The following is a 25,150-nucleotide window of genomic DNA, read 5'->3' as shown; positions in this document are numbered from 1 at the left end:
CGGATCCCTGGATGTTTTAGAGGTAGAATCAGGTGCATGGGAAAAGAGAGCATCTCCTTTTGACAGGTTATACCGCCATGAGCCCTATATTCATGTATAGATAAAGTAGTCGGACATTTTCGTGGCCAATTCAGTATAAAATCAAGTGCCGAACAAATGGTATAAAACAAGTCATCCAAAATACAACTCCGTGTTAGGTAATATTTGCTAACAAGGTCATTTTGTATACAGAAAATAATTTAAAACAAGATGCCGAAGTACAATAATGCTCACTTTAATAACTTTGGTCCTGCTAGTTTTCACCACATTTTCCACCCTGACGTATTTATTGTGGCCTCACCACACCCGAGACCATGATTAAAATAATATACTTTACACTACTTTAAGATTTTAAAGATTTAAAAAAAAAAATCCCAACGTATTTCAATTTAAATATTTGATTCCCTTTTGTGCCCCCACCCTTCTACACTGAAAGAAAAATCTAGTGAATTTAACTAGTGTGTTTCGTAAAGCGTTGGTCGTGATTAGTAAACTTTCAGTTTACTGGTTAAGATAGTGAGTTGTGGAGCGGGGGTCGTATAGATACTTAAATACTTAGTGAAAGTTACTCATCAATTCTAAATTTACTAATCTTTTCTAGTAAATATACCAATATCTGGTAAAACTACTGTTAAGGTAGTGATTGTATGGACAGTGAATCTACTAGTTTTCTTCGTGACATTAACTAGTTATTTTTTACAGTGTATCGGATATCATAGTTTGAACACCACCTCGATACTTCCTTTTAATTTTCAGCTTATCTGGCCCAGTATTTCTCGGGAAGAGGTTTTTAAAAGATTTCCCAACATATTTCAATGTATAACTTTGTTAATGATTCTCTATTGTACCCCTTCCTAACCGATGGGACCATAATTTGAACAATATAGAATCAACACTACATCAAGAATCTTCCGCATAAATTTCAGCTTTTCTGCCTCGTGTTTTTTGAGATTTGTAAAAAGTGGTCCTATATATTTCAATGTAAAGCTTTTAATAACTTTATTCCGTATTGTGACCACGTCTTCCATCGGCTGTCATGATCTGAACAATTTAGAATCTATACTACCTGGGGAGGCTTCCACAAAGTTTAAGTTATTCTTGGAGAAGATTTTAAACATCATTCCTTTGTGTTTCAATCTAAAACGTCCAATATTGTGATCCCACTATTCCTGTGGGGTCAATAATTAAACAATTTAGAATCTACACTACCTCTGCATGCCTTCACACTAGGTCCAACTTTTCTGGCCAAGTAGTTGAGAAGAAAATGTTTGAAAAATACTCTCAATTTACTTCAATGTAAAAGTCCTATTCTCTTTTGTGGCCCCACCTTCCCCCAGGGTCTTGATTTGAACAATTTAGATTCTACACTACCTCAAGAGGCTTCCACTTAAGTTTCAGGGGTTTTTTCTGGCCCAGCAGTTCTGGAGAGGAATATTTTGAAATAAAGTACCTTCCCTTGCAAAGGGACTTCATTTATCAATTCAAACTCCCCTTAACCCTTTTTGGTTAAATCTGATCTAAAGATTCTTCAGAAGAAGTTGAAAATGTAAAAACTTAACAGGCAGAAAGACGGGATACAACATTTGGTCAGAAAAGCTCACTTGATCTTTCAGCTCAGGAAAGCCATCCATATTTTGAAAAAAAATGAACTTGACAGGAACCACTGCCAAGTTTTTAATGAACATGTGTAAATATGAGTAAGCGAGAAAACTTTATGTATATTTTCATAATCTTGCAAATGGGGTATTTGCCATGTAAAAGTTTACATAATATGACGTCAACAACATTTAGACTTTCAAAAGATCGTATTATTTTCTCGACACGAACCCAGACACAGATATTCCATGTTTTGGTCTTGACGATAAGACGATTTAAATTCAGATCAACTATTGAAATCTATATCATTCCTCTATTGTTAGAAGAGCGCGTCGCTATGTTGACGTATCAAAGATCAAGAAAGGTCTCTAATTCAAATTTTCATTTTATCTAAGTAATCATTAACTACATTTTGACGATACTTTGTCGTCGGTGAAATATTAAAATTTTAATATCTTGTTGCGATCTGAAAGGTACGTGTTAATACCTGGATAAAAAAAATTCAATAGAAATTTTAATATGTTTTATGTACATTGATAAATAAAGGAAAAACTTATGTCACTTTTTTTTTTTAAAATTCAAGTCAAGTTAACCTTCTAAAAAATGAATACTGTTGAATTTAAAACGCATGGGTTGTATATTTTAATGTATTTTTGATATAATCAATAATAATCGATGAAAAAATATAGAAATAAATATCATTCAATGAATGCAAGAGTTAAAGTATTAACTTACTGAAATATTACAAATGGAAATAATTTTTCCATAAACAATATGATTATCAGAAAAATTGTTCTACTTGTACATGTACATACATGTATAACCTCATATTAATTTGAAAAGCGTATTTTGTTACCGATAAAAAAATTAATTTGAAACAATGTTTTCATACGAATTATTTTGCCATTATTTACACACTGAATTGCCCAGGGATTCCCCTTTATTTCCCGATCATGACAGGGAACACCCAGAGGGTGTGACAGTCAGAAAGGGATGCTTACTCCTCCGTGTCACTTGATCGCACCATTGATGTTTTAGAGGTCCATGTTTGCTCTGCTCACTATTTCTATTGTTTAAATCGACTTTGAGCTTGAATACTGTTCGTTATCTCCATTTTTCATCTAATAGCTTTCCTTTAAGCATTTCTATGTTAATGGTGTTCATTCACCAAATACTGTGGAATCTTCATTGTTCTTGGAGGACGAACCTAGGCCTCACAGTCAGATTCACCTCCCTACTAAATTTGTTAAGACTGATTCATTGGGGGAAAACGAGTAACCAACGAATTATCATGGTTTGCATCGTCTAAGCTAATAAATGGCTCAAAAGTAGAGTGAATCAATTGTACAACTACTGATTTTTTATTAGTAGGACGATAATTCTGATGAAGTTACTTTTAATTCTCTTTACAATTGAACCCAATCCTTACCAGGGGTTATAAATAAAGACTTTTGATTCACTTTACTGTATTTCATGAGGAATTCCTTGGAATTATACCTGGGTTAGGGAGGTTATGAAGACCAAACTTATGAATATTATTATTGTCTGGCACAATCAATAAACACCAAACCTGAATTTAGACAATATTTTATTCAGTATTAGAATTTGAATGTCAAAATAAATAATAAGACAAATTTTATTTGAAAAGAGTCATTGCTTTTCCTTCGCCAATTTCATAATGCGTATGAAATGCAAAGTACATACATTTATAAAGAACTTTCACCAGAGTGAGACTTGCGTAGAATACAAGATCCAAACAAATTGGAGAGCTTACAGAACTTGAGCGATGTGGTTACACAAGGGACACACGAAAATCGCAAACAAATAAATATCTAAAATAATACTGATAGATTACTTTAACAACATTCATCACAGTCTTGTATCACAGCTCAACATTTAGACTCTCTCAAATTTCATTCAGGAAATCCATGAGATAACTATTTATGCCTTATAAGCAAGCAAGGTCGGCTACAGTTCAATCTATCTAGAAAAATCTAGAAAAATCATTGAATCATTCTCAACGTACATAATTGATAAATGAACATAATATCTAACACTAGTTTGCAGACTATTTTCAGCATATCACAGAAATTCACGGAAATACAAGGCTAAAACCAACCTGTCAAGAAAAAATCTGAAAAAAAAAAATTGATTCCCGAATCAAATGGAAGAATTAGGCTGCTGTTTCCAAGGAGGTAATCTCTGGTGAAGAACAAAGGGTATTGCAAACAGAGGTTTAGATTGAGTCTTTGCTATTGTTTGGCACGTTATTGGGCGGGGGCGTGGATCTATATATAGGGGGAGTCACTGTGGAGGTCTGAGATCCACGCCCAGATTCTAACTTCAATGTTGTATTTACACGAGATGGAACACACCACGGGGGGAGGGGAATAGGGTGGTCCCTCATCTGTTGATCCCAGAATTCAGCTCTGTCCAGCAAGTATCCACGTCCATGTTCTGCAAGGTCCCGCTCATCTAATATCGGATCCTTATCTCGTTCTATAAAAAAAAACAAACAAGAAATATCACACCTGGTTCCATGGATGCTGCAAGTAAAAATTTATTTTGTTTGAACGTTTTCTATGAAGATTTAAAATACCTGTTGAGTCAATCACGTGATCGAAATACTTTTTGTCTTTATATAATTCTTCTAAAAGTATTTTAAGGCGCCATTCGTCCATATCTCGTTTCCTGGCGTCTGCAGATTTTGAAGCACCATTTAAGCGCATGCTTTCACCAGATTCGTTAAGTGTTGTATTGGCTCTCGTCATAGACGTAGGTTCTCTGAGCGACCATGGAATAGTGTGACGTAGTTCGTGACGTGTACACCATGGCGTTCCTTGTTCATTGTTGAGCTTTTCTCCACTGCGTCGCACAATCGTGAAAAATGGTTCAGGTGAATATTGCTGTAAGAAAATAAAAAGTTTTCACACCATATTTACAATTAAATCTCGGATTCTGTTGATCTGCAAATTGATCTGAAAAGTACTTACGTATCCATCTGGTCTAGACTGTGTTCTATCACCTACCAGTACAAACTCATCCTCATCGCCAATATCAATTGATTTACCATCCTAAATAAAAAAGAATCCATTTGGAACCTTACAAATGCACACTAAGAATTCATAATTTACTGTAATTTCTTAGTCAACATACTCCTGTAAATGTACCTCATTATCCATTTTAATTTCTTCAATTTCAAGATCATTCGGAGTTGTGAATGCTTCCCTAACGTAAAGGGCGTCTCTTTCACCTGAAAAGCACATCAAATAAATAAAAATAAGTTATACAATGTTTAACACAAGTAAACAGTTTACGCTGAAAGGCCTGTTTTACCTTTCCTTTGTTCCAGAAACTTCCTATCATTAGCAAGTCCTTGTCTGAACTGTCTGAGCTGTTCTGGATTAAGGGAGCCCCGCGTGCTGTCGTTCCTTTGCAGAGAGGATGGAGGAAGAGGTGGCCGTCCGCTTATCCCTGGTCCTCCGATAGACGATCCCACTCCTACACCTCGACCGTAAACCTTCACCAAGTCATTCAGTTCCCTTGGTTTCTCTGACTCCGACACATGTATTAACTGGAATCAAGTTATAGTTTTGTATAGGATTATAAATCATGTTCTTAGTAGGTTACAGTTTTAATTCAATTTTAGGTGGCATCCATTTTTGTTCCACTTACATGAGGGTCACGTTTTTTCCGAGATTTAAACAAGCGCTTCTTTAGAAGTTCCCGGCTTGGCGTTGCAACATCACGCCGACCCTGTTTTTACCAAAGAATAAGTTTATGATTGATTTTCAACAAACATAATGGATGAATCATGACAAGCAGAAGTTAAATGAATACCAGACCTTCCGTTTGACGTCATCGTCGTCTTCGCCGAACAATACAATGTCCTCTTCGTCCTCCTTGCCGACATTAAAAGCCACTGACTTTCCACCGGTATTATCTACTTTGGTTAAAGAGGTTCTTTGTTTTCGCTAGAAATTACAACAAAAAGTCAATTCCACACAAAGAATTTTGCCACTGAAACAATTAAGTCTTATCCCTAAACTGACGATCGAGTTTCATTTTTCTTCTCCCCCAAACTGTTTTTCCATTTTTTTTTATTTTATCGAATCTGATCAATTATTTGAACCACTAACTAATACGTTCTCCTACAACATTTGTTTTCCATCAATGATTTCGATTTCCAATACACATGTATTGTTAAGATTGTAATAATTTGGAACTTGTACCTCTGAAGAACCTAGTCTGTCAGCTGAGGATCGAGGATGTTTGGGTTTGGGTCCGTCTTCTCCCTCCGCCTCTTTTCTTTCCTCACCTTTAGTTAGTGTTGTTTCAGGACCAAACTCATCAGCTATATAACCCTGCACCATAAATCATATACAAGGTTTTTCATTTTTAATCTTTAATTTATTTTTTTTAAAATTAACTCCCTTTATTTCAAAATTGTTCCAGATATTGTTTTTGCTTTACCCCTGTAGGTCGTCCTTTCTTGTTCCGCTTTAGTCGCTGAATTCTAAACAATCTCCTGATTCTTGCTTTCTTGAAATATCGTGCCATTTCTTCCTCAGATATAATTTGGCCATCTGTCACCCTCTAAAATTTAGACGTAAAAATATTACCTTTTTATACAAATTTTCTTAATTAAACACTCGAAAATAAATTATTGTACTTACAATGATTCGACCCTCTGAGTCGCGGATGAATCCTGGAGGAAGGTTGGTTGTTCCTTTGACATACTCTTCATCGAAAACTTCGTCATCCTCTACGTCGCGGAGATCCGGATCACTGTCGATATTAGCATCGTTATCATCGTCTCTTTGTCCAGTTCCCTTCAGTCCGGGACTGTCTGTTCCGCTGTCCTTTTCGCGGTCTTTCTCACCGCCGTCGATGTTCGCACGAGTCGCGTCATTGACATTATCAAGATTTTCCACCTCCATCTTCTCCTCATCTTTATTCAGTTCGTCCTCCTTTGGAAATGATTCTTCGAATTCCTTATGTAATAAATTGAAAAGAAATGAATTACAACGCAGACAGGGTCAGATTTTAATAAATTTTTGAGATTTTGACAATATTTTGAGACATATATTGATCTGCAACGTGATATTTTTTGTGGAAATACAGATTCATGTGTTATAACTTGGAGTAAATGTTCATCATTTATTATGAACAATATATTTTTTGATTTTCAATAAACAGACGTCTAAACTGTTAGCCGCACGGTTTATTATCAACTTCAAACAAACTAGAGTAAAATCAATGTCTTTTATTTTATTCATTTCTTTCCTGGGTACCACCAGAAGGTCACATAGAATTATATCATATTGAACGTGTGCAGAAAACAATGTGGTCTTTTATTCCTCTCCATGTTTGTAAAACCCTTCTTTCAAAGCTTCAATTGATCATGAAATTTGTTTTTCCAGTTTAAAGTTCATATACAAATCAAACCAGGAAACTTTTAATGTATCCATTTTATGAACTTCTTAAGGTGCTGTGTGAAGTTTAAATTAAATATGTTGATGGTATGAAAAGGCGTTAAAGATTTAGAACGTCTGCAAATTTTAACCTTATGTAATCCGCCGAGGACGGCTGGATTTTGATAGTCTATACATCATTTTGATTATTCACTTGACGCAAGTGTGAATGTAATTTAATCTGAATTCTTGAAAAAAAAGTTGTGTTACGTAACTTTCAATTTCAGGTTGTCCATTCGCTCTTGCTGAACCTATTACACTAGATTCTAAATGCTTTAGAATTAACAAAAACTTTTAATGCATTACCCATTTTTGACTATAATAAAGATAAAGTGAGTGTTCGAGAAGATTTTAAGTGATAAACGTTTTACTCACGTCATCATAGTCTTCCAGTTTGAACTGATCCAGACCGTCATCCACGCTCCAGTAGTGTTCTTCATCCAGTTTTGTCTCAATCCGTTTTTTGTTCTTATACTGCTCCATATACTCCGCCTTGATCCCGTCCCCATTCCGTCTCAGTGACTCCTCTTCTAACGGGTCAGGGGTACCGCCATCTTTCTTCCGCTTGTCTTGTTTCTTTTTTGATTTTCCAACATGGCGACCTAGTTTCTTCTGTTTCTTGTTTCTCTTTTTCTCATGCATATCCCTGGTGACCAGTACCTTGCTCAACTGGCCTTCAGGCTGCAAATGAATCTCATGTATTAGCCAAAGACCAAAGGTTCTGCAAATAGCCAATCAAGGTTGATGTAAATAAAATACTACCACATAATCTGGTCCGTGTTTCTTCCCCCCAATTTCCCTGATCCGCCTCTGGACTTCCTCCTCGTCCTCAGTAGATTCACCGCTTTCCTTTACATTATAAAAAGAAAAAGAGTGATGCGAGTGTTACAATTAAGAAACTTCAAACAAGAAGGTAGTGTTTATGAAGTAAAATTGTAACTTACAGAACTTGGTCCCTCTGGTCTCTGAAATGAAAGAAAATCAATGCAGTTTTAACAATTCATGTCTCAGTTTTATGTATCTATACAACGGCATGGAGAGATCTCTTTAATCAAATGAAATAATTTTGTCATGATAGAACTGACATTAAACTGACTCTAGATGAACATGCCACATACTTGCTCGTCATTATGTTCCTCTTCCCTCGGAGTGGGCTCCTGTCATAAAAAAAATTAACACCCAATTTCATATAACAAGATCTTTTCATCAGAAATTTTAATATTGTAATATTTTTTCTTGAATTTTTACTGGAAAGGTTTTTTTCGAAGCACAGCATCAACAATAAAGCATATACATATAAAAGCAACCAGTGAATTGCAATTTCTTCTTCATTAAAATATGAAATAAATTGACAAGTGCCACAACCCGACCATTCCTTGCAATGTCACCATAAATACAAATGTATATTCCATCAATACCATCAACAAAGTTTATTCTGATTTCCCCAAATCACCCACACAATAATACCTTCAATTCTACTCTTTTTATTTTTTCCTTGATTTTGGCTTCTCTGTCCTCTTTCTAATAACAAAATAGCAATCAATGTTTCTTTGAATACCTTCGTAAATCTATGAATACTTATTAAATTAATAAAACAGTTTATTAGAGCTAAAATTAATGCAAGAATCTTGTGTGTGTGTGTGTGTGTGTGTGTCAAAATATTTGTAAAGGATTTCCAGACTGACGCTAAAGATTTAAATTGCTAGAAAAATATATAACTCGATTATTAAAAAACACTTAGATAAGTATTGAACAGATTGAAACCCAATGAAAGCATTTTCTTTTTGTTAACATGTCAGAATTTTTTCTTCAAGAAGTCGACCATCAGTAATAAATTAATGTCTATTCAGTCAAGGGTCTGTAAAGTTCGTATATTGATCCTCGCTGCAGGACTGCGTTCTCTGTAATCTATAACGCTGTCAAAATAGGGGGTGAATAATAAGACACACCAAGGCAATGTCAATACGATAAGTATTCATTTCTCAGTACCCCCTTTGTTGTATTAACATTGTTCTTCCAGAGGGGAAAAGCCCTCTGCACTTTTGTCCTCAATAGTTCGACTTTCTAGACTTGTCAGAAAAAATATGCAAATAATCAACTCATAAGCAAACACGTTCGACAAACTTATTTTTAACTCAAAAATCAATTTTTCAAGATGGTCTTAATATATAAACAAAAAACATTGGTTTCATCAAATTGTATGATAGTTTTGACCTATTTCTCTGCTAAGCTGAAAAGTCCACATCTATACTACCCAGGAATCTCCATACAACATACTGAACTGTGCAACCTTCGCCCTACAATGTGTATATATATCTATGTATAGGATAATATGTGGATTCCTTGCTAGGAGTGTTACACTATTCATGCCTTCTGATTTTTCTTCTTTTTTTTCGGTTCGATATAATGAGAGGATACAGATACATTACAAAATTCAGCAGATATCTATAAATGTTTATTCCTGCCCTGGGTATTAAAGGGATTTGTTGTAAAGTTCTGATTATATTTTCTGAACGAAATATTTGTTTTGTGGATCTATAAAGATTGCAAGTGGGATCTATATGCGATAAATCAGTACAAACACCCCTATACACAAATCCTTTTCTATTTAATTCAACCTAAAGAGCTGTTTTACCGTGCAAGAGAAAACTGTCCCTTCACATGTACACCTTAACCCAAACACAAGTGCGTGGGACACAACATTTCATGGCTACCTTTTCTTCCACTTTTGGAGATTCATCTTCCTCATGAAAATCAACCTTAATGGAAGATGATTTTATTTTTAAAAATAAAAATGCTCTTCACTGGTTGAATATGACCAAAAGCTATTTACGTGAACACTTCAAATCAAAACCAATGTGAAAGAGTGGAAAGTAAAACAACACACCATAAAAGTGAGAAAAAACATGGGGTTTGCACACTTTGAAACAACAATATAATTATTATACACGTATTAACAAAAAAGCACCAAATGACCTCACTGTTAAGTTTGAAATAAGAATTTTTACAACTTTACTAGAATCAGGTAGCAAACATATACCCCATATTATCAGATTAAAGGTAAGCATAGCAACGGGGAAAGAGTTACAATATCAAAAACATGAAAAATATTTAGTGAAATATGAAGTTATAATCTGTATATTACAACAAAGCTTGCGGAGGCTGAAGGTGATGCCAGGCAATGGAGGCCACTGGGTATCAAGTACAGATGATGACATCTGTCACAGTACAGACTGGTCGTTTACAATCAAGAATTAAGCGGACAGGAAGGCGTGGAAGCAGGTAAGTCTATAGAGGATGCTAAATAATGGACAGGTGCCCGAGTACTTTTCTAAGGAATCCTCATACCCACTTACCACGTCTGTAGATAATAAGATAAAGTCTTCCTTGATCTACACTGCCTTTTACTAGGGTATGAGGTACTCTTAGAGCGTACAGCTTGAGCGTGCGAGGCACAATTTTAGGATCGAGGCTTTACCTACCTCCAGTGGCAAGGGCGTAGGCCCGTCAACCTGTTCAGACGGTGCTAGAGTGCTACCGAGATCCGACATTTTACTCTGTGAATATTAAGTTGTGCGTTACAGTTGTGCATCATAAAAAGGGGTGCTTAAAATTAGAGTCTTAATTGTTCAGTCCCTGTACCTAGACAATGGCGTCTTCAGATGAAGTCTAATTTTCAATGATTATGATCAAAGTTTTCCATGAGTTCTTAAAGAATGGTAAAAATGATCCGTTCCATGTTTTCCCAACGTAGAATTATTGTCCTTCACAATTTTAGCTTATCACAAGTCCTTTGAAAACGATGAAATTTTGTGGGAAACACCAACAATAACTTTTTCCACAGAATAAATACACATAAATTCATGATCAATGGTGGAATTCGCCATGACACTTTACCAACGTTACGATCTTTCACCGACACATAATTCTTTTAAACCTTTTACTCGTTTGTTTGCATTTCTCTATAGGGTCCAAATTATTTTGTCCTGAGTTTCAAAACGCTATTAAATTTCCCTTTAAATCGATGGAACAAGTCATATTGATTGAAAGAATTATTGATAGTCATAATTTCTGTTGCCAGTGCTCGGTATCTGTTTTGTTGACAAGCAAAATTATGTAACTAAGCTATGTAGATAGATAACCGGAAAATCTAAATACGAATCGAAAATGTTTTTGAATTTTCTCAGTGAAATCAACTTTCATTTTGAATTTATATATTTACCAATGTTTTATTATTGATATATGTTAAAAGAAATGCAGGGAATTCATTAATCTATCCTATCTTTAAGATCTTTAAAACCAAATGCATTGCAAAGAAAGTAAAGACGCAGCATTTCATTACCATCAAACTATTTCAATGCATCTAGCAGGACAACTTGTATTGAAGTTCTTCAGTAGGGACTATGGTAATAAAGATCTTCCCAAGATATTAACTCTTCTATACATTATTCAAGAGCACCATTAAGGTTACTCACCACAACTGTATCTGGTCTCTCCTGGTCCTCCTTTGTTTGTCCGTCACCTTCCACTCGGACCTCCTCCTCTTTCTTCTCTTCTGACCCGGGTAAAACATCGTGCTTTTGTTCTTCTTCCTTGTCAATTTTATCTGGGATGAACCCCGAGTCCTGGGACGCCCTATCATCCTCTTCTTCTTCTGGTTTGGTTTCCTCTTTTGGTGATTCCTGTAAACTCTTCTGGTCTTCTGTGCTTTTATCGTCATCCGACTCTTCAGTAATGTTGCGCTCCTCGTCATCTTTTTGGGGTCGTTTTCGACGACAGAAGATGCAGAGGAGAATGATGATGATCAAAACGATGATTATAAATATTAAAACGCCAAGGAGTATATACAGCCAAGTTAAGTCGGTTTCAGATGTCGGGGTCGGATCTGGAAATTATTTAAACAAAAGACGGTTAAAGTGTGTGAATTTATAAGTTTATTTAAGAAAACAAAGGTCAGTTGTACATACATTTAATAGTATCAAGGTGGTTAAATTTAAGTTATTTCTTCTTATGCTAAAATGTTTTGATTTTATCCAGATAATTTTTCAAGGTCTTGCAATAATTCGTTATTGGTGTAAACACAGATAGATTGGAGTTCTGAATTTAATAATTGTGTGCTCAAGTAATTAAGCAATGTTTCTTACAGATCAAATGAGTCTACACACATAAGGTATCAAGGGTTCTGTCATTTGTCAAACAAGCATGTGTAGGCATCAAAAACAGTGTAGGCATCAAAAACAGTATATGCTTTCCAAAATAGCGTGAGGTAAGAGAAGGAGTTTTATATAATGCCACAAATTTTGTTGTCTTTAATATGAAAATGAGCATGTCTGAATTAATTTGATAAATGTACTCCAGATGTATGAGTAGTTTTTGGATATTTGAAAAATCACTAAGCATCGCATGATTTAATAAACAGGAGAAATACCTAAACATTTTTTTATTTGAATAATCAATATATTTTGTATAGATATTTTTAAAAATATATATACTTTTGAAAATAAATTTTTTTAAAAATAAATTTCGTACTAGTATATGGTTATCATAACAAACTTTCAAATTAATTCAATTTTTCACAGAAAGGACTTAATTATGACTTAGATGAATTTTTCTCCTTTCGCTTCCTTGAGCTTCATTTTTTATAGGCTTCAAATCTAAATGTTCATGGGATATGATGGGTATGTATTATGAAGGTAATACAATGGATATAAAAGGGATGAAAACGATCTCTGAATAATAAATGTTGGGGGAATATGAATACATATTCACAACACACAATTTGTTAAAACACATGTATATAGGTTTACATGAAATCAGAAAATTCAACAAAAGATCACTTTTTGTGGAACAAAAGCATAATTATGTATTGCATTTTGATAATACTTAATTTTCAGTGAAATTGACAACAGGGGAATAAAATATAAAGATAACAAACAGTGATGGAGCTCAAATGACCTTCAGAAAAATACAAATTGGGAACATGACCTAACAATTGGTATGAAAATATTTCAACATTCGACTTAATGATAGACTGTATATTCTGCTGGCAAGGTAATTGAATCGACAATAGAATTTTAGAAATGTTGACTTTAAACGAGTTTTTTTTTATATCTTCAGTTTTTAATACGTAGTTCGTTTTAAACATTGTTCATACGTAGAAAAAGCCCTTGTGTTTCGAATCAACTGTTAGACATAACCCCCTTTACAGGTGATAATAGTCAGATTTAATGGTATCTTTTATGTTGAGTTAAAATAGTTAGGGCTAAATTGAATTAATGCAAGGATGAAAATGAATATGGTTTATTGATAAAATATAAACATAGGTAATCAGAGATTACAGAGCTCACCTCAACGAATGTTGTCTTTAAGTAAGGCAAAGTCACAAAATTAACCAACAAAGAGTGTACATCCAAAAATGCAAAATTTATGCAATTTTGATTTGATACTTTGGAATAGACCTATATTAAAACTTCAAACTAGTTCTTCATCATGAAAACGTAATTAAAATCCAGCATCTGAAGCAAGTTTGAGAGTTTTCATCCTTTGATGCATCATTTGTGCAAATTTGGTTTATATAAGCCTTATAGTTTCTTGGTAATAGACCTGCACCCATAACTTTTACGAGGTCCATTATCTGGAAAATGTATGTAGAATTCAGCATCTGAAGCAAGTCCATTAGTGTGCATCCTAAGATGTATCATCCATGCAAGTTTGCTCAACATAGAGCTCAAAGTTACTTGGAAATGAAACCTGTATAAAAAAAAACTGACCTTTTCATTAATCCAGAAAATGTTGGTCAGATTCAGCATCCGAAGCCAGCCTGGTAGAATGCACCCTTAGATGTACCATCCATGCAAGTTTGGTCATTATAGGGCTCAAAGTTACTTGGAAATGAATCCTGTACCAAAAATTTTAACCTGTTCACTCGTCCAGAAAATGTAGGTCAGATTCAGCATCCGAAGCAAGTCTGGTAGTATGCATCCTAAGATGTATCATCCCTGCAAGTTAAGTGATTATAGGGCTCAAAGTTACTTGGAAATGAATCCTGCACCAAAAACTTTAACCTGTTCACTCAACCAGAAAATGTAGTTCAGATTCAGCACCCGAAGCAAATCTGGTAGTATACATCCTAAGAGGTACCATCCATGCAAGTTTGGTCATTATAGGGCTCACAGTATCTTTGAAATGAAACCTGCACAAAAAACTTTAACCTGTTCACTCACGCGGAAAATGTAGGTCAGATTCAGCATCCGAAGCAAGCCTGGTAGTGTGCATCCTAAGATGTACCATCCATGCAAGTTTGGTCAACATATGGCTTATAGTTACTCGGAAATGAGACCTACACCAAAAACTGCACCAAAAATGTTAACCTGCTCCAAAAACGTTAACCTAGTCATTCCTTTGCTGAAATTGCAGCATCTGAAACTTTGACTGGTACAATGAAACACACTAGAAACATCTTCCATGCATGTCTAATCAATATAGGACATAGAAGTACTTAAAAAGAAAACTGCTCCAAAAAACTTAACCTTAACCCGGGACGCCGACAACTTCGTTAAGGTGAGCTAAAAATAATAACTTTGATATATCTTAATGTTCAATTGAAGGCCACGACAATTAAGAGACTTCTTTCTCCAAGTAGAAGTTTTTTTTAATAAATTCTTTTCACAAGATAAAATACGTCTGCTAAAAACTGGGCTCAATTAGAACCCATTGGAAATCCGATGGAGATCAAGTCTTCCAACAATAAAACATCATAAATCATATCAAATTCGGAGTACTTTTGTGTATAATGAGAATATTTTAATGATTGAATTATCAAATGATCAATGAAAAGGTTACTAAATTAACGAGTTCGTTTTTCTGGGAAATGTAGATGTCTGAGATGTCCAATATGTCTAAGACCCTTATACTTATATTTTTGGGGGATCGTGTCTAATTTAGATTTCTTTGAGAGTTACAAGTATTTGAGATTCGTTGAAAAGAGCGTAGCATTGATTTGTTCATATCGGTGCATATTGGTATCATTTGATAAACATGGGACCAGCACCGTCAAATGTATAAACAGTATCAGATTTGAAATAAGAAACAGTTCACTTAAAATAAAATTCTTGATGCGGAGAATTACTACAGTTGTAGATTGATGTCAAGGAAACGAGTTAAATCATGACACCGATATGTCTACATGTGATCATTCTTTACAAACTGAAGGTATTCATTCTTCTAACGATTGACATCCGGATCCATGTCTGATTTACAGATAAAAGTGGTACGAAATCCATACTCTTTGTTTGCAAAATATTAATTATATATGGATAATGCGATAATGCTCATAACTGTTTTGTAGCTCTAGCTGCAATCGACAAACGGAAATATGTTCATTCTCTAGCTGCAATCGACAAATGGAAATATGTTCAATGTAGCTTTATTTCTATTAAACTTCAAGTTATTGTACAATGCTTCTAATATTACAGAAAAGCAAGTAAAAATAGGAATAAATGCAAGATTACACAAAATATTAAAGGAACAAAAAATAATAAAAACCACAAAATACATGTAAATGCAAAAGGTTGGGATTTAAACAATGTCATGTCTTACCATCTGCATCTAAAATAACATCATATTTTTAAATAAATACATTAAAAAACTTCGTGATAATCTTAGATTTCGATTTCTATTTGTTTCTCTGTGATAGCTCTTTGAAAGTTAGCTAGTTAATGTCCTACCAGACCCACGGAACTAGAGAAAGATTTCTGCAGCCGACTTGCTATACTCATAGGATGAAATATTTGCATAGAGTACTTGTATTAACTTGTTTCTCTTTTAAATATACCTTGTTGATTTGAAATACAGTATTATAATCATAACATTTAATAGTGAAAATTTTACATCCCATACTCGAACATTTTTATTTTAGATCAGATTTAAATGCTAGTAAAAGGATATTGTAATATAAATACGAGATACTACTAACATTTCAATTCTGACTAAGATCTTAACAGACAAAAATATATACTTACTACAGGGAGCTGAAATGTAAGCATAAGATTGTAAAAATATTTTATCAAAAAAGTCGACTTACAATAGATAAAAATCGGTCTTCGAAACAGCAATAAAGTTGTACATAGTGAACATACTTGTGGAAATATCTGTATAGGTCACGGTCTTGCCATAAGTGGAGATCAAGGATGTGGAAGTTTGTCCTGTGATGCACTCTTCTGGATTTACAGTTGCAGATACCATGCTTCCAGAAGTTGTATAAACCTATCAGAGATATGTACCAAATTTTTGTCATTTCTTGTAATAAAACAAACACACTTTTATGACAACATTAAATTTGATATTATAAAAAAAACATTTTCTTAACACCACGCACCATGCAAGAAAAATGAAAGCTGGTAGGATTTGCTACAGAGGAGTCAGCATTGTATAATGTGACGTACGTATCACTTCCGCTCGTACCGCTGTATACACAACACAATGTACCATCACCTAAATTTAAATAAAGAGACAATATTTTTGCATGTATTCAAATCATTCTCTGAATATTTCTTTCAAATTGATTCAATGATATATTCTTCTTCTATGCATTGGCATTTCTTTATTTCATATAAACTTACTGGAGAACATGGGGTTATCTGTGCACACCGTGTCATTGTATGAGAACTTTGTTTTGTCTGTACACGTGTCCAAATATGTGTCACTGCAAGACAGTCCAGTGTACGTGTAAGACCAGGTGCCCTGGATACTTGTCGGACACGTGATCGCTCCCGCAGTCTCAGAACCTAATAATAGCATGATCAAAGATTTCAATTAATTTTTTTTTTATTTTTCAATTCATTGAAAATTTGCTTTACCTGAAATTTTATATTTTCCCAATTGAACAGACGGATAAAGTTGTTTCTGGATCTTAATAAAACAAACACCAATTTTACAAAGGATAGAGTAGAAATATTTTTTCATGTTACAGTACTAATATGGATCAACATTTTATTCTGATAAAAGTATTAGCATTGCTCGTTTTCGAGGGTCTGATTTTTTAAAATTGTGAGTGACCCATCAAATGAGTAACTTTTGAATTAGATTAATTTTTTGCAAGAAACCTCTATTAACATTGTAATTAAAGACATTAATTTATCGATTATGTCATCCTCAAAGCATTAAAACATAAAATTTAAAACAGTACCAGACTGAAGTGCCACGTGGTTTCTTTCCTGTCCAAGATCAGATACTGCATTACACACTTCACTCTGGCTCACACTTGTGACTGATATGTGCTTGATGATAGCACGCTCATACACAGAAGGTGATGTCTTTACTTCCGTTTCAGCTTCAATACAAACAGGGTGAGTACACCTTAAGCAATTGTGCCAGAAGAGTGCTTCTTTGTACATTTAAGCATGCTTTTGTGTGAATTTGTTCTTAGTTTTTATCCCCAACTTTTTAAATAAAATAAAATTTTGTACTCTGTTTTATTTCTTCAAAAATGTTGTTCTGTGATTGACAAGTTAGCTTAAATATTTCTGTTAATGTAAAACTTTTTAAGGGGACCGACTGGAGTTTCCTTTGCGGAATGCTTCTAGCATAATAGTAAAATGAAGTGTATTTACTGTTTTAAAGCAACTTTTTCAGCATATTTTATGTTTTTGATCAAAATTAAGGAATCACAGGTTGAAAAAAATGATAACAATTTTAAATAACTGATTTTCAAAACGATTTTTAACTAATAGGTAGATTGATGTCCGTAATAGTGTGTGTTTTGACGTTATGATAAAAAGAAACTTTTAAATTCTTTGTATCCGTCATATTTTGTAGTACTCTATAAAAACAGGAAAAATCAATTAGTTTTGACATTTTGATATGCGCCCTCTGGAGACAAGATGGTAGAATTTTATGTTTCTTACATTTAATTATTATTTAGAGATTTTGACAAACTCCTTTAAAACTACATGGACTGTAGATTTTCCCTAAACTTGGCAAGTATACTGAAGTCAATATAAGCTACATATGGTATAAAATTAAAGAGTTTCTCTATTGTGGTTTTCACGCAATGAAACCCCATTCGGCTCCTTTAAGTTAAATCTAACTAGTTACCAATATTTTTGAAGATTTATAAACTTTTAATGTAATAATTAATTTTTAATGTGTAAAGTAAGAAGCGCTATTGAACAAACCTTCCCAGAAACAGAAAAGCAAAACACAGTGAATTAGTTTGATATTCTCGTGTCATTTCTTTCATTGTATAAGCAGCAATACCAAACAATCAAGCCCCGCCAAACAATATAAACTATCTAGTTATTAAATTACTGGATTGTAGAGCGACATGTATCCTGTGAGGTTCTGTGCTAAGGTCATTACAGACTTCTGATGACGTCACAGTCACTACACTCACATGGCGTAATATAACTCTCTCAAATACACTTGTTTTAACTTCAAAGTCAGCTATGTTCAAAAATAACAATTGTTCAGATCAGAAATAAAAATTTGAGCATATCTTGAAAAGCATTTTCATAAGATCAGGATCGAGTAAATGAAAGTAGTCTACAGATTTATCAAATTTGAGAAATAGTTTTCCATTGATGATTACTGTAACTTAGTCAATTAAGGTGTATTGGGTATATTATGTACGAAAACAAGACTAAATTATCATTTTAAACTATCATTTTCCATTAAAAAAAATGAAAAAAAACCCCAGTTATTTTATTTATTGAACATTTTCCATTTTAGACAAGGAAATGTATCCAGTTTGCTTACAGTCGTTCAGAAAATTGTAATTTGTATGTTCTTAGCCCCTTCTTTCAAATAATTCTAAACTCCTCATAATGATGCATAAAATGGATCTAGCAGACAAAATACAGTCTGAAGGCATTTACTAGGTCTTGAATTTAAAGGACTTAAAAATAAAATTCTTCCACCCTTATTTTGGCTACTAGAAAAATGTAAGCAGTTAAATTGTTTTAATCAGAGGCTTTCAAGAACTTGAATCAAGGCCACTTTGAAAATGTGTGCAGATTAGTATAAATATGTCGTGGGCTATGCATCATCAGAGAACGATAGTAAATCATAGTTCGTGTGTAATATTATCTATCTTAACATAAATCTGTACTATCCAATACATGTATGTGTTATTATAATGTATTTACACAAAGGTTACATTTATTTATATAAGAAAGTTACATATCTTTTTTTGTAAATGCAAGTATTGTAAAACGTATAAGACGTCATATGTTTAGTACTTACAGGTAAGCACTTTAAACAAATATTTTGTGCTGCTTTCCGAAGTGAAACTCATACAGATGTATATATAAGTATCCACGGTGGTAAATGGTCTAAAAATTCCATTGGACCTGCAACAAACATGTTAATATTATCATACAACGTAATTGATAACCTAGGACGGAAGTCCATTTGAGAACTTTCAAAAAATATTTGTGAATTCGATATAACGAATAGTCGAATTTGTTATAACGAATTAAATTCGTTCTAAAGTACATTTGTAATCATGAGTCTTGGAAACATAAGACGGTCTTGTCTGCTGTAACCATAACATAGAGTTTCTCTTGGTTGAAAGAAATCTTATGATTTTATTGTTATTCTGAGCTTCCGTAGAAAAAAATATTTATATGAAATTGATAAAACCATTTGTCGAATTCGTTGTAACGATTTTAATCCGTTATAAAAAATAAATATTTCGTTTTTAATTCGTTATTACAAATCCTTGAATTCGTTATAAAGAATTTAATAGATTTGTTAACAAATAACTTTAAATTCGTTATAACAAGTTTTAGAATTCGTTATAACACTTTGTCAGAATGGATTAAATGTATGAGATCCATGTTAAAATCGCGTATTAAATATGAAAACCATCTATCCTTCTATATTCAATAATCCATAAGTGAAAAAAGAATTCTATAGACTACAAGATCAGAACGTACTGTTCCCTGCTGACAAAGCAGGTAACAACATTGTCTTTGTTTGTATGGCTTATTATATAAATTATATTTTAGAAGAACTTGGATTTAATTCTACTAGTTGTAATCCAACTTATACTCATGGTTCCCTTTCTAAGGAAGAAATTCTTCAAAATCACATGTCAGTTTTGAATATTTTTAATATTCCAAAGAACCAAAATGAATTTGAACTACCATATATATATTGGATTCAGAAACTTCATAAGAATCCTTACAGACAAAGATATATAGCGGGTTCCAGGAAATGTTCAACCAAGTCTCTTTCTTTACTTCTCACTAAGATATTAACAATAGTGTAGGAGAAACTTCATCTGTGCAACAATATATTCAAAAAGTGGTGTAAATCAGATGTGGATAGTAAAAAAAATCCAAGGAATTTTGAACCATTTGAAATTACAAGATTTTACCAAAATTAACAGCTTAATAACTTACGTCTTTTCAACTTTATACACAACCATCCCCCAAGATGAAGGATATGGAGATAACGAACAGTATTCAATATCAAAGTCCATAAAACAATACAAAATAAGAGCAGAGCAAACAAGGACCTCCAAAATATAGGAGGAGAGATCAAGTGCCATGGAGGTGTGAGCATCCCCTGCCGACCGGTCACATCCGCCGTGTGCTCCTTGTCATGATCGGGAAATAACGGAAAAATCCGTCGTCAATTCAGTATATAAGTAATGAACTAACAATTCGTATGAAAAACGTCAGTCAGCATTTGACTCAAGGATAAAATGAAAAATATCAAAGTATGAAATAAAAATCCAGGTTTCTCGACATCATTCACAGCTGCTTTTTAAATAAAAATGGAACTCGTAAATTAACTTAACTTGTCATTTGCAAAATTATTTTGAGAAAAATATTTTGATTGTATACACAAGAACTCTGAAGTTGACATCAAAAAGATGCGTGAGTTTATGACTGACAATATCTATGTTGTTTTTTGAGACCAGGTCTTCCAACAATCCATTGGAATTCCCATGGTTGCCAACTGCATTATCAGGTCTTCCAACAATCATTCACTGTTTTAAATATTTAGATATAAGGGATTTAAAAGACCCATGGTTAAAACCAATATATTTTTGCGCCCCGTTATTATACATTGAATTTAGTAATAATTTTTATACAATCAAAGACTTGAAGAAATTTTCAAATATAAGTTAAATTATTAATAAGGGACAAAACTTTCAAAATACATAAAATAAATATGATTTTTCAAACAAACTAGAACTATGTTAGCTATTAAACATTTCCAATCAAAGTACAGATTTGAGCTAAAAATCCATGAATAGTATTTTTTCTCGCTTAGTAAACGATCAAAACTTTTTGTTTTTGTATCATTTTGTGCATCTATAAGACTACTTTATTATATGTGATAATAAGAAAAAGTTAAATATAGGAAGCATATGAAAATAACTATTATATCCTAAAAAATTAAGAAAAACAGCATATCCAGTTTAGTTAAATTATTTATGAAAATTTGAAGCGTATTCTTTTTACAAAAAGAACTTTAAACTTTTGAAATAGAAGTAGGCATCACTTTTTTTTCTTTATTTTAAATGTCTAATGACCTTGACCTGAATATATAATTTTAAACAAAATCATATTGTCTTCTTGAATTAAAATTTCATTGATTTTTAAATACAAAATGTAATTACAATTTCAAAATGATTATTTACTGTTTTAATGCAACTTTTTTTCGACTTTGCAATTGATTTTGCAATTGATAGGTTGACGTTGTTACAGTGTTTTTTGACGTTATGATAAACTGAACCTCTCAAAGAAAGTGGTAATAAAAATGTTATTAAAGAAAAAGTAATAAACATACGCTATTGAAATTTAAAAAATAAAAATTTGAGATTATCTCCATAATTTGTTTTACGTTTTTATATAAATCCTTTGCACCCGTCATATTTTGTAGTACTCGATAAAAACAGGAAAATTCGTTAATTTTTGGCATTTTGAGATGCCCCCTCTGGTAACAAGACGTTTGAATTTTGTGTTTCTTGCATATAATGTACAATATAGGATTAGTCATCAAATATTATAATTTGAACAAAAACTCTATTGTAGTATTTGTATAATTTGCTTTGAAGTGCAAAAAAATGGCATTTTCCTACGTAATCCTATAGTAAATGTACCTGTATTTTGAGATGGTCCCTTAAAAGTACCTGGACGGTAGATTTTCCATAAACTTGGCATGTACACTGGAGTTAATGTAAGTTATATATGGTTTAAAAATAAAGAGCTTTGCTATTGTAGTTTTCACACAATAAAACCCCACTCGGCCCCCTTAATATGTAGCCGAATTTGTGCAAAATCTTATGTGTGAAAAGAAGAAAACACATGTTGTGGCCTTTAGATATATCTAAATCAGGTGTCATCCCCTGCTGACCGGTCACACCCGCCTTGTGCTCCTTGTCATGATCGGGAAATAACGGAAAAATCCGTCGTCAATATTCAGTGAATATAAATAATGGACTAACAATTAGTATGAAAAACGTCAGTCAGCATTTGACTCAATGATAAATTGTATTTGCTGGAAAGGTCAATGTATCGACCAAAGAACTTACGAAATGATGACTTTAAACGAGACTGCTGATATTCTTGTTTCATCAACTTGTTTTTCAATAATTTACTTCGTTTTAGAAATTGTTCGTACGTAGAGCATGCTCTTATTTATCGAATCAACTGAGATATATAAACGCCGTATGCAGGTGATGAAGGTATATTGCAGCATAAGTAAGGGAGTTTGACGATATAAAAGTTAAAATCATTACGTTTATCATAGAGCTTGGTTGTTAGATTACCATTAAGGTCTTTTTCAAGTTAAATATCCAAGCATGAAACAGATGTGTCAGACTCTGTGGTATCTTTTATCTCAAGCTCACCAGGATTTATGGTATCGACATAGGAATTACAATACGTCGTCGATATATCTAAATGTTGAGTTGAGGGCCACAGCAAGTGTTTTCATCTTTTCATGTACAAGGTTTTGCACAAATTCTGCTTCATATGAATACAAAAATTGGTCTGCTAATAACGTTGCGCAATTGGTTTCCATGGGAATTCTAATAGATTGTTGGAAGACCTGGTCTTCAAAATCCACATAGATATTGTCAATCAGAAACCCAATCATCTTTTTGATGTCAACTTCAGAGTACTTTTGTGAGCAGTCAGAATGTGTTTTAACAAAATAATTTTGCAAATGACCAATAACCAAGTAAGTAAAACGAGTTCCATTTTTATTGAAAAAGTAGCTGTCAATGATATCAAAATGCCTGGACTTTAATTTACCGTGGGGAATTGTTGTGTATAAAGTTGAAAATCTTAAGTTTTTAAGCTGTTGATTTTGGTAAAATCTTGTAATTTCAAAGTGTCCAAAAGTTCTTTGGAATTTTTGAGTATCCACATCTGATTCACACCACTTCTTGAATATATTGTTGCAAAGTACTTGCAGTAGTTGGCGTCAAACTTTTTGTAATACAATTTAGTTCTTCGTTGGTCCTTATCATCTAAAGTCATTAAAACATCCAAATATGGAACAGATGGGGTAGAATCTATGGCGTCAGACAAATTTAATTTATTTCGAGTTGCCTGTGAAATACTTAATCGACTTATGAATGAAAATAACTACATTTTATTGTAAATTGGTAATACATCGTTGATATATCTAAATGTCGAATTAAAGGCCACAGCAATTTTTTCTTCTGCTCGTGTAGAATTCATTTTTTATAAATTCTGCTTCATAGAATATAAAAGCAGGTCTGATCATAAAGGAGCACAATGAAAATTTCATTCAGTAAATTCGACAATTTGTTATATCGAAATATCTTGATACAAATATAGGTCCTAAATGGACTTCGGAATAATAATAAATTTTTAAATCGTTTTTTTTTTTCCTTTTTACTGTGATATTTTTATGTGTGTAAACCAATATTTATCTTCTTAATTTGACCCTACTAGACTGTCATAAAATACACCTAATTTTTTTTTTAATTAATGACATGTTTTCATCAAAGCCATATTTTTAGTACTAATTGCAAATCTGCTGTCGCGTAGACTGTACAGCCGTCGTTTTTCATAGTGCATATTTAAAATCAGAATTTTATTTATTTTTATGTTATTTTACATTTGAATATCTGAAGAGCAATCATTCTTTCTCAAACATTTCCAAAATCTTCTCTGAAGATTTTTTAAGCAGAATTTACATTTACGAGCGTATCAAAGAACACAAACAAGCCCCAGCTGTAATAAACCATTTAGATTTCAAATTAATAAAACCAAATTCTTTCCAGTTTCAATACATTTCAAGGCACAAACCTAGGTTTAATATGAATTCAAACACATTTATATATGCGTAGAGAATTAAACTCTTTAAATAAAAAAAGTCTCTAAAGAATAAAATAAAAAGGTTTCTTAAGGATTCCAGCTTCTAATTCAAAATAAAAAGCAAGACGCGCATTGATCAATATACTAGTATTCCGTTTTGTAACATAAGGCCATTCCAAGTTTTTTCTCTGTTTAGCGTCCACCCATCTTTCAAAAACCTACCTACCTATTCGCAAAAAACACACAAGCCAAAGCATAAAACACAGACTTTAAAGTCGTAAAAATGAAGCCCTTCAAATGATTTGATCTAACTAAACTGCTTTAATAGAAAAAATATATATTCCTAAGCAAAAACAACGGACTTAAAGCTTAAAATACATCCAATATAACTTACTGTACAGAATTATTTGGAAAAATTGACAAAATTCAAAAATTTCAACTAAATTAATCAATTTCAGGACTCCTGATGTTGTGTGTTTTTTCTTATATGGGGTGTCAAAAACCAAGGCGCACGCGGACGCTAAACATAGAAAAAACTTGGAATGGCCTAAGGATACACATGATTGAATTGAAAAATAATTCTTTACGGGATGACTCATTAGGAAGTTAAGTCCGAAATATCTCACTTTTTCCAGGTTTTTTCCCCCCACTATTTTGATACAGCTATTACAAACTTCTTCCACTCAAAAAAATACAGAAAATTTCTGTGAGATTGCTTTGAATGCTGAAAACTAT

General features: G+C 33.1%; 1 protein-coding gene across 1 annotated transcript in view; it reads right to left on the bottom strand.

Annotated features, from left to right (window-relative positions):
- Window positions 1-3,211: 3,211 nt before the first annotated feature.
- The window catches only part of LOC134233921 (trichohyalin-like), a 30,066-nt gene continuing 8,127 nt past the window's right edge, over window positions 3,212-25,150 (bottom strand). Inside the window, exons 3-24 of the mRNA XM_062715979.1 lie at window positions 19,350-19,456; window positions 17,296-17,439; window positions 16,730-16,894; window positions 16,486-16,601; window positions 16,247-16,373; window positions 16,130-16,138; window positions 11,585-11,994; window positions 10,592-10,666; window positions 8,228-8,266; window positions 8,054-8,074; window positions 7,872-7,958; window positions 7,485-7,790; window positions 6,312-6,629; window positions 6,109-6,231; window positions 5,868-5,999; window positions 5,481-5,609; window positions 5,311-5,391; window positions 4,972-5,209; window positions 4,806-4,888; window positions 4,629-4,709; window positions 4,235-4,541; window positions 3,212-4,134 (exon numbers count right to left, since the gene is read on the bottom strand). Of these exons, the coding sequence (XP_062571963.1) occupies window positions 3,872-4,134; window positions 4,235-4,541; window positions 4,629-4,709; window positions 4,806-4,888; window positions 4,972-5,209; window positions 5,311-5,391; window positions 5,481-5,609; window positions 5,868-5,999; window positions 6,109-6,231; window positions 6,312-6,629; window positions 7,485-7,790; window positions 7,872-7,958; window positions 8,054-8,074; window positions 8,228-8,266; window positions 10,592-10,666; window positions 11,585-11,994; window positions 16,130-16,138; window positions 16,247-16,373; window positions 16,486-16,601; window positions 16,730-16,894; window positions 17,296-17,439; window positions 19,350-19,456 (3,361 nt within the window). The 3' untranslated portion in view covers window positions 3,212-3,871. The remainder of the gene's footprint in view (window positions 4,135-4,234; window positions 4,542-4,628; window positions 4,710-4,805; window positions 4,889-4,971; window positions 5,210-5,310; window positions 5,392-5,480; window positions 5,610-5,867; window positions 6,000-6,108; window positions 6,232-6,311; window positions 6,630-7,484; window positions 7,791-7,871; window positions 7,959-8,053; window positions 8,075-8,227; window positions 8,267-10,591; window positions 10,667-11,584; window positions 11,995-16,129; window positions 16,139-16,246; window positions 16,374-16,485; window positions 16,602-16,729; window positions 16,895-17,295; window positions 17,440-19,349; window positions 19,457-25,150) is intronic.

This window comes from Saccostrea cucullata, unplaced genomic scaffold (assembly GCF_032062105.1).
Source record: "Saccostrea cucullata isolate Sc308-1 unplaced genomic scaffold, CSIRO_AGI_Scuc_v1 ctg226, whole genome shotgun sequence".
Lineage (NCBI taxonomy): Eukaryota > Metazoa > Mollusca > Bivalvia > Ostreida > Ostreidae > Saccostrea > Saccostrea cuccullata.
The sequence above is the reverse complement of the archived record's forward strand: the minus strand, read 5'-3'. Positions and strand labels throughout refer to the sequence as shown.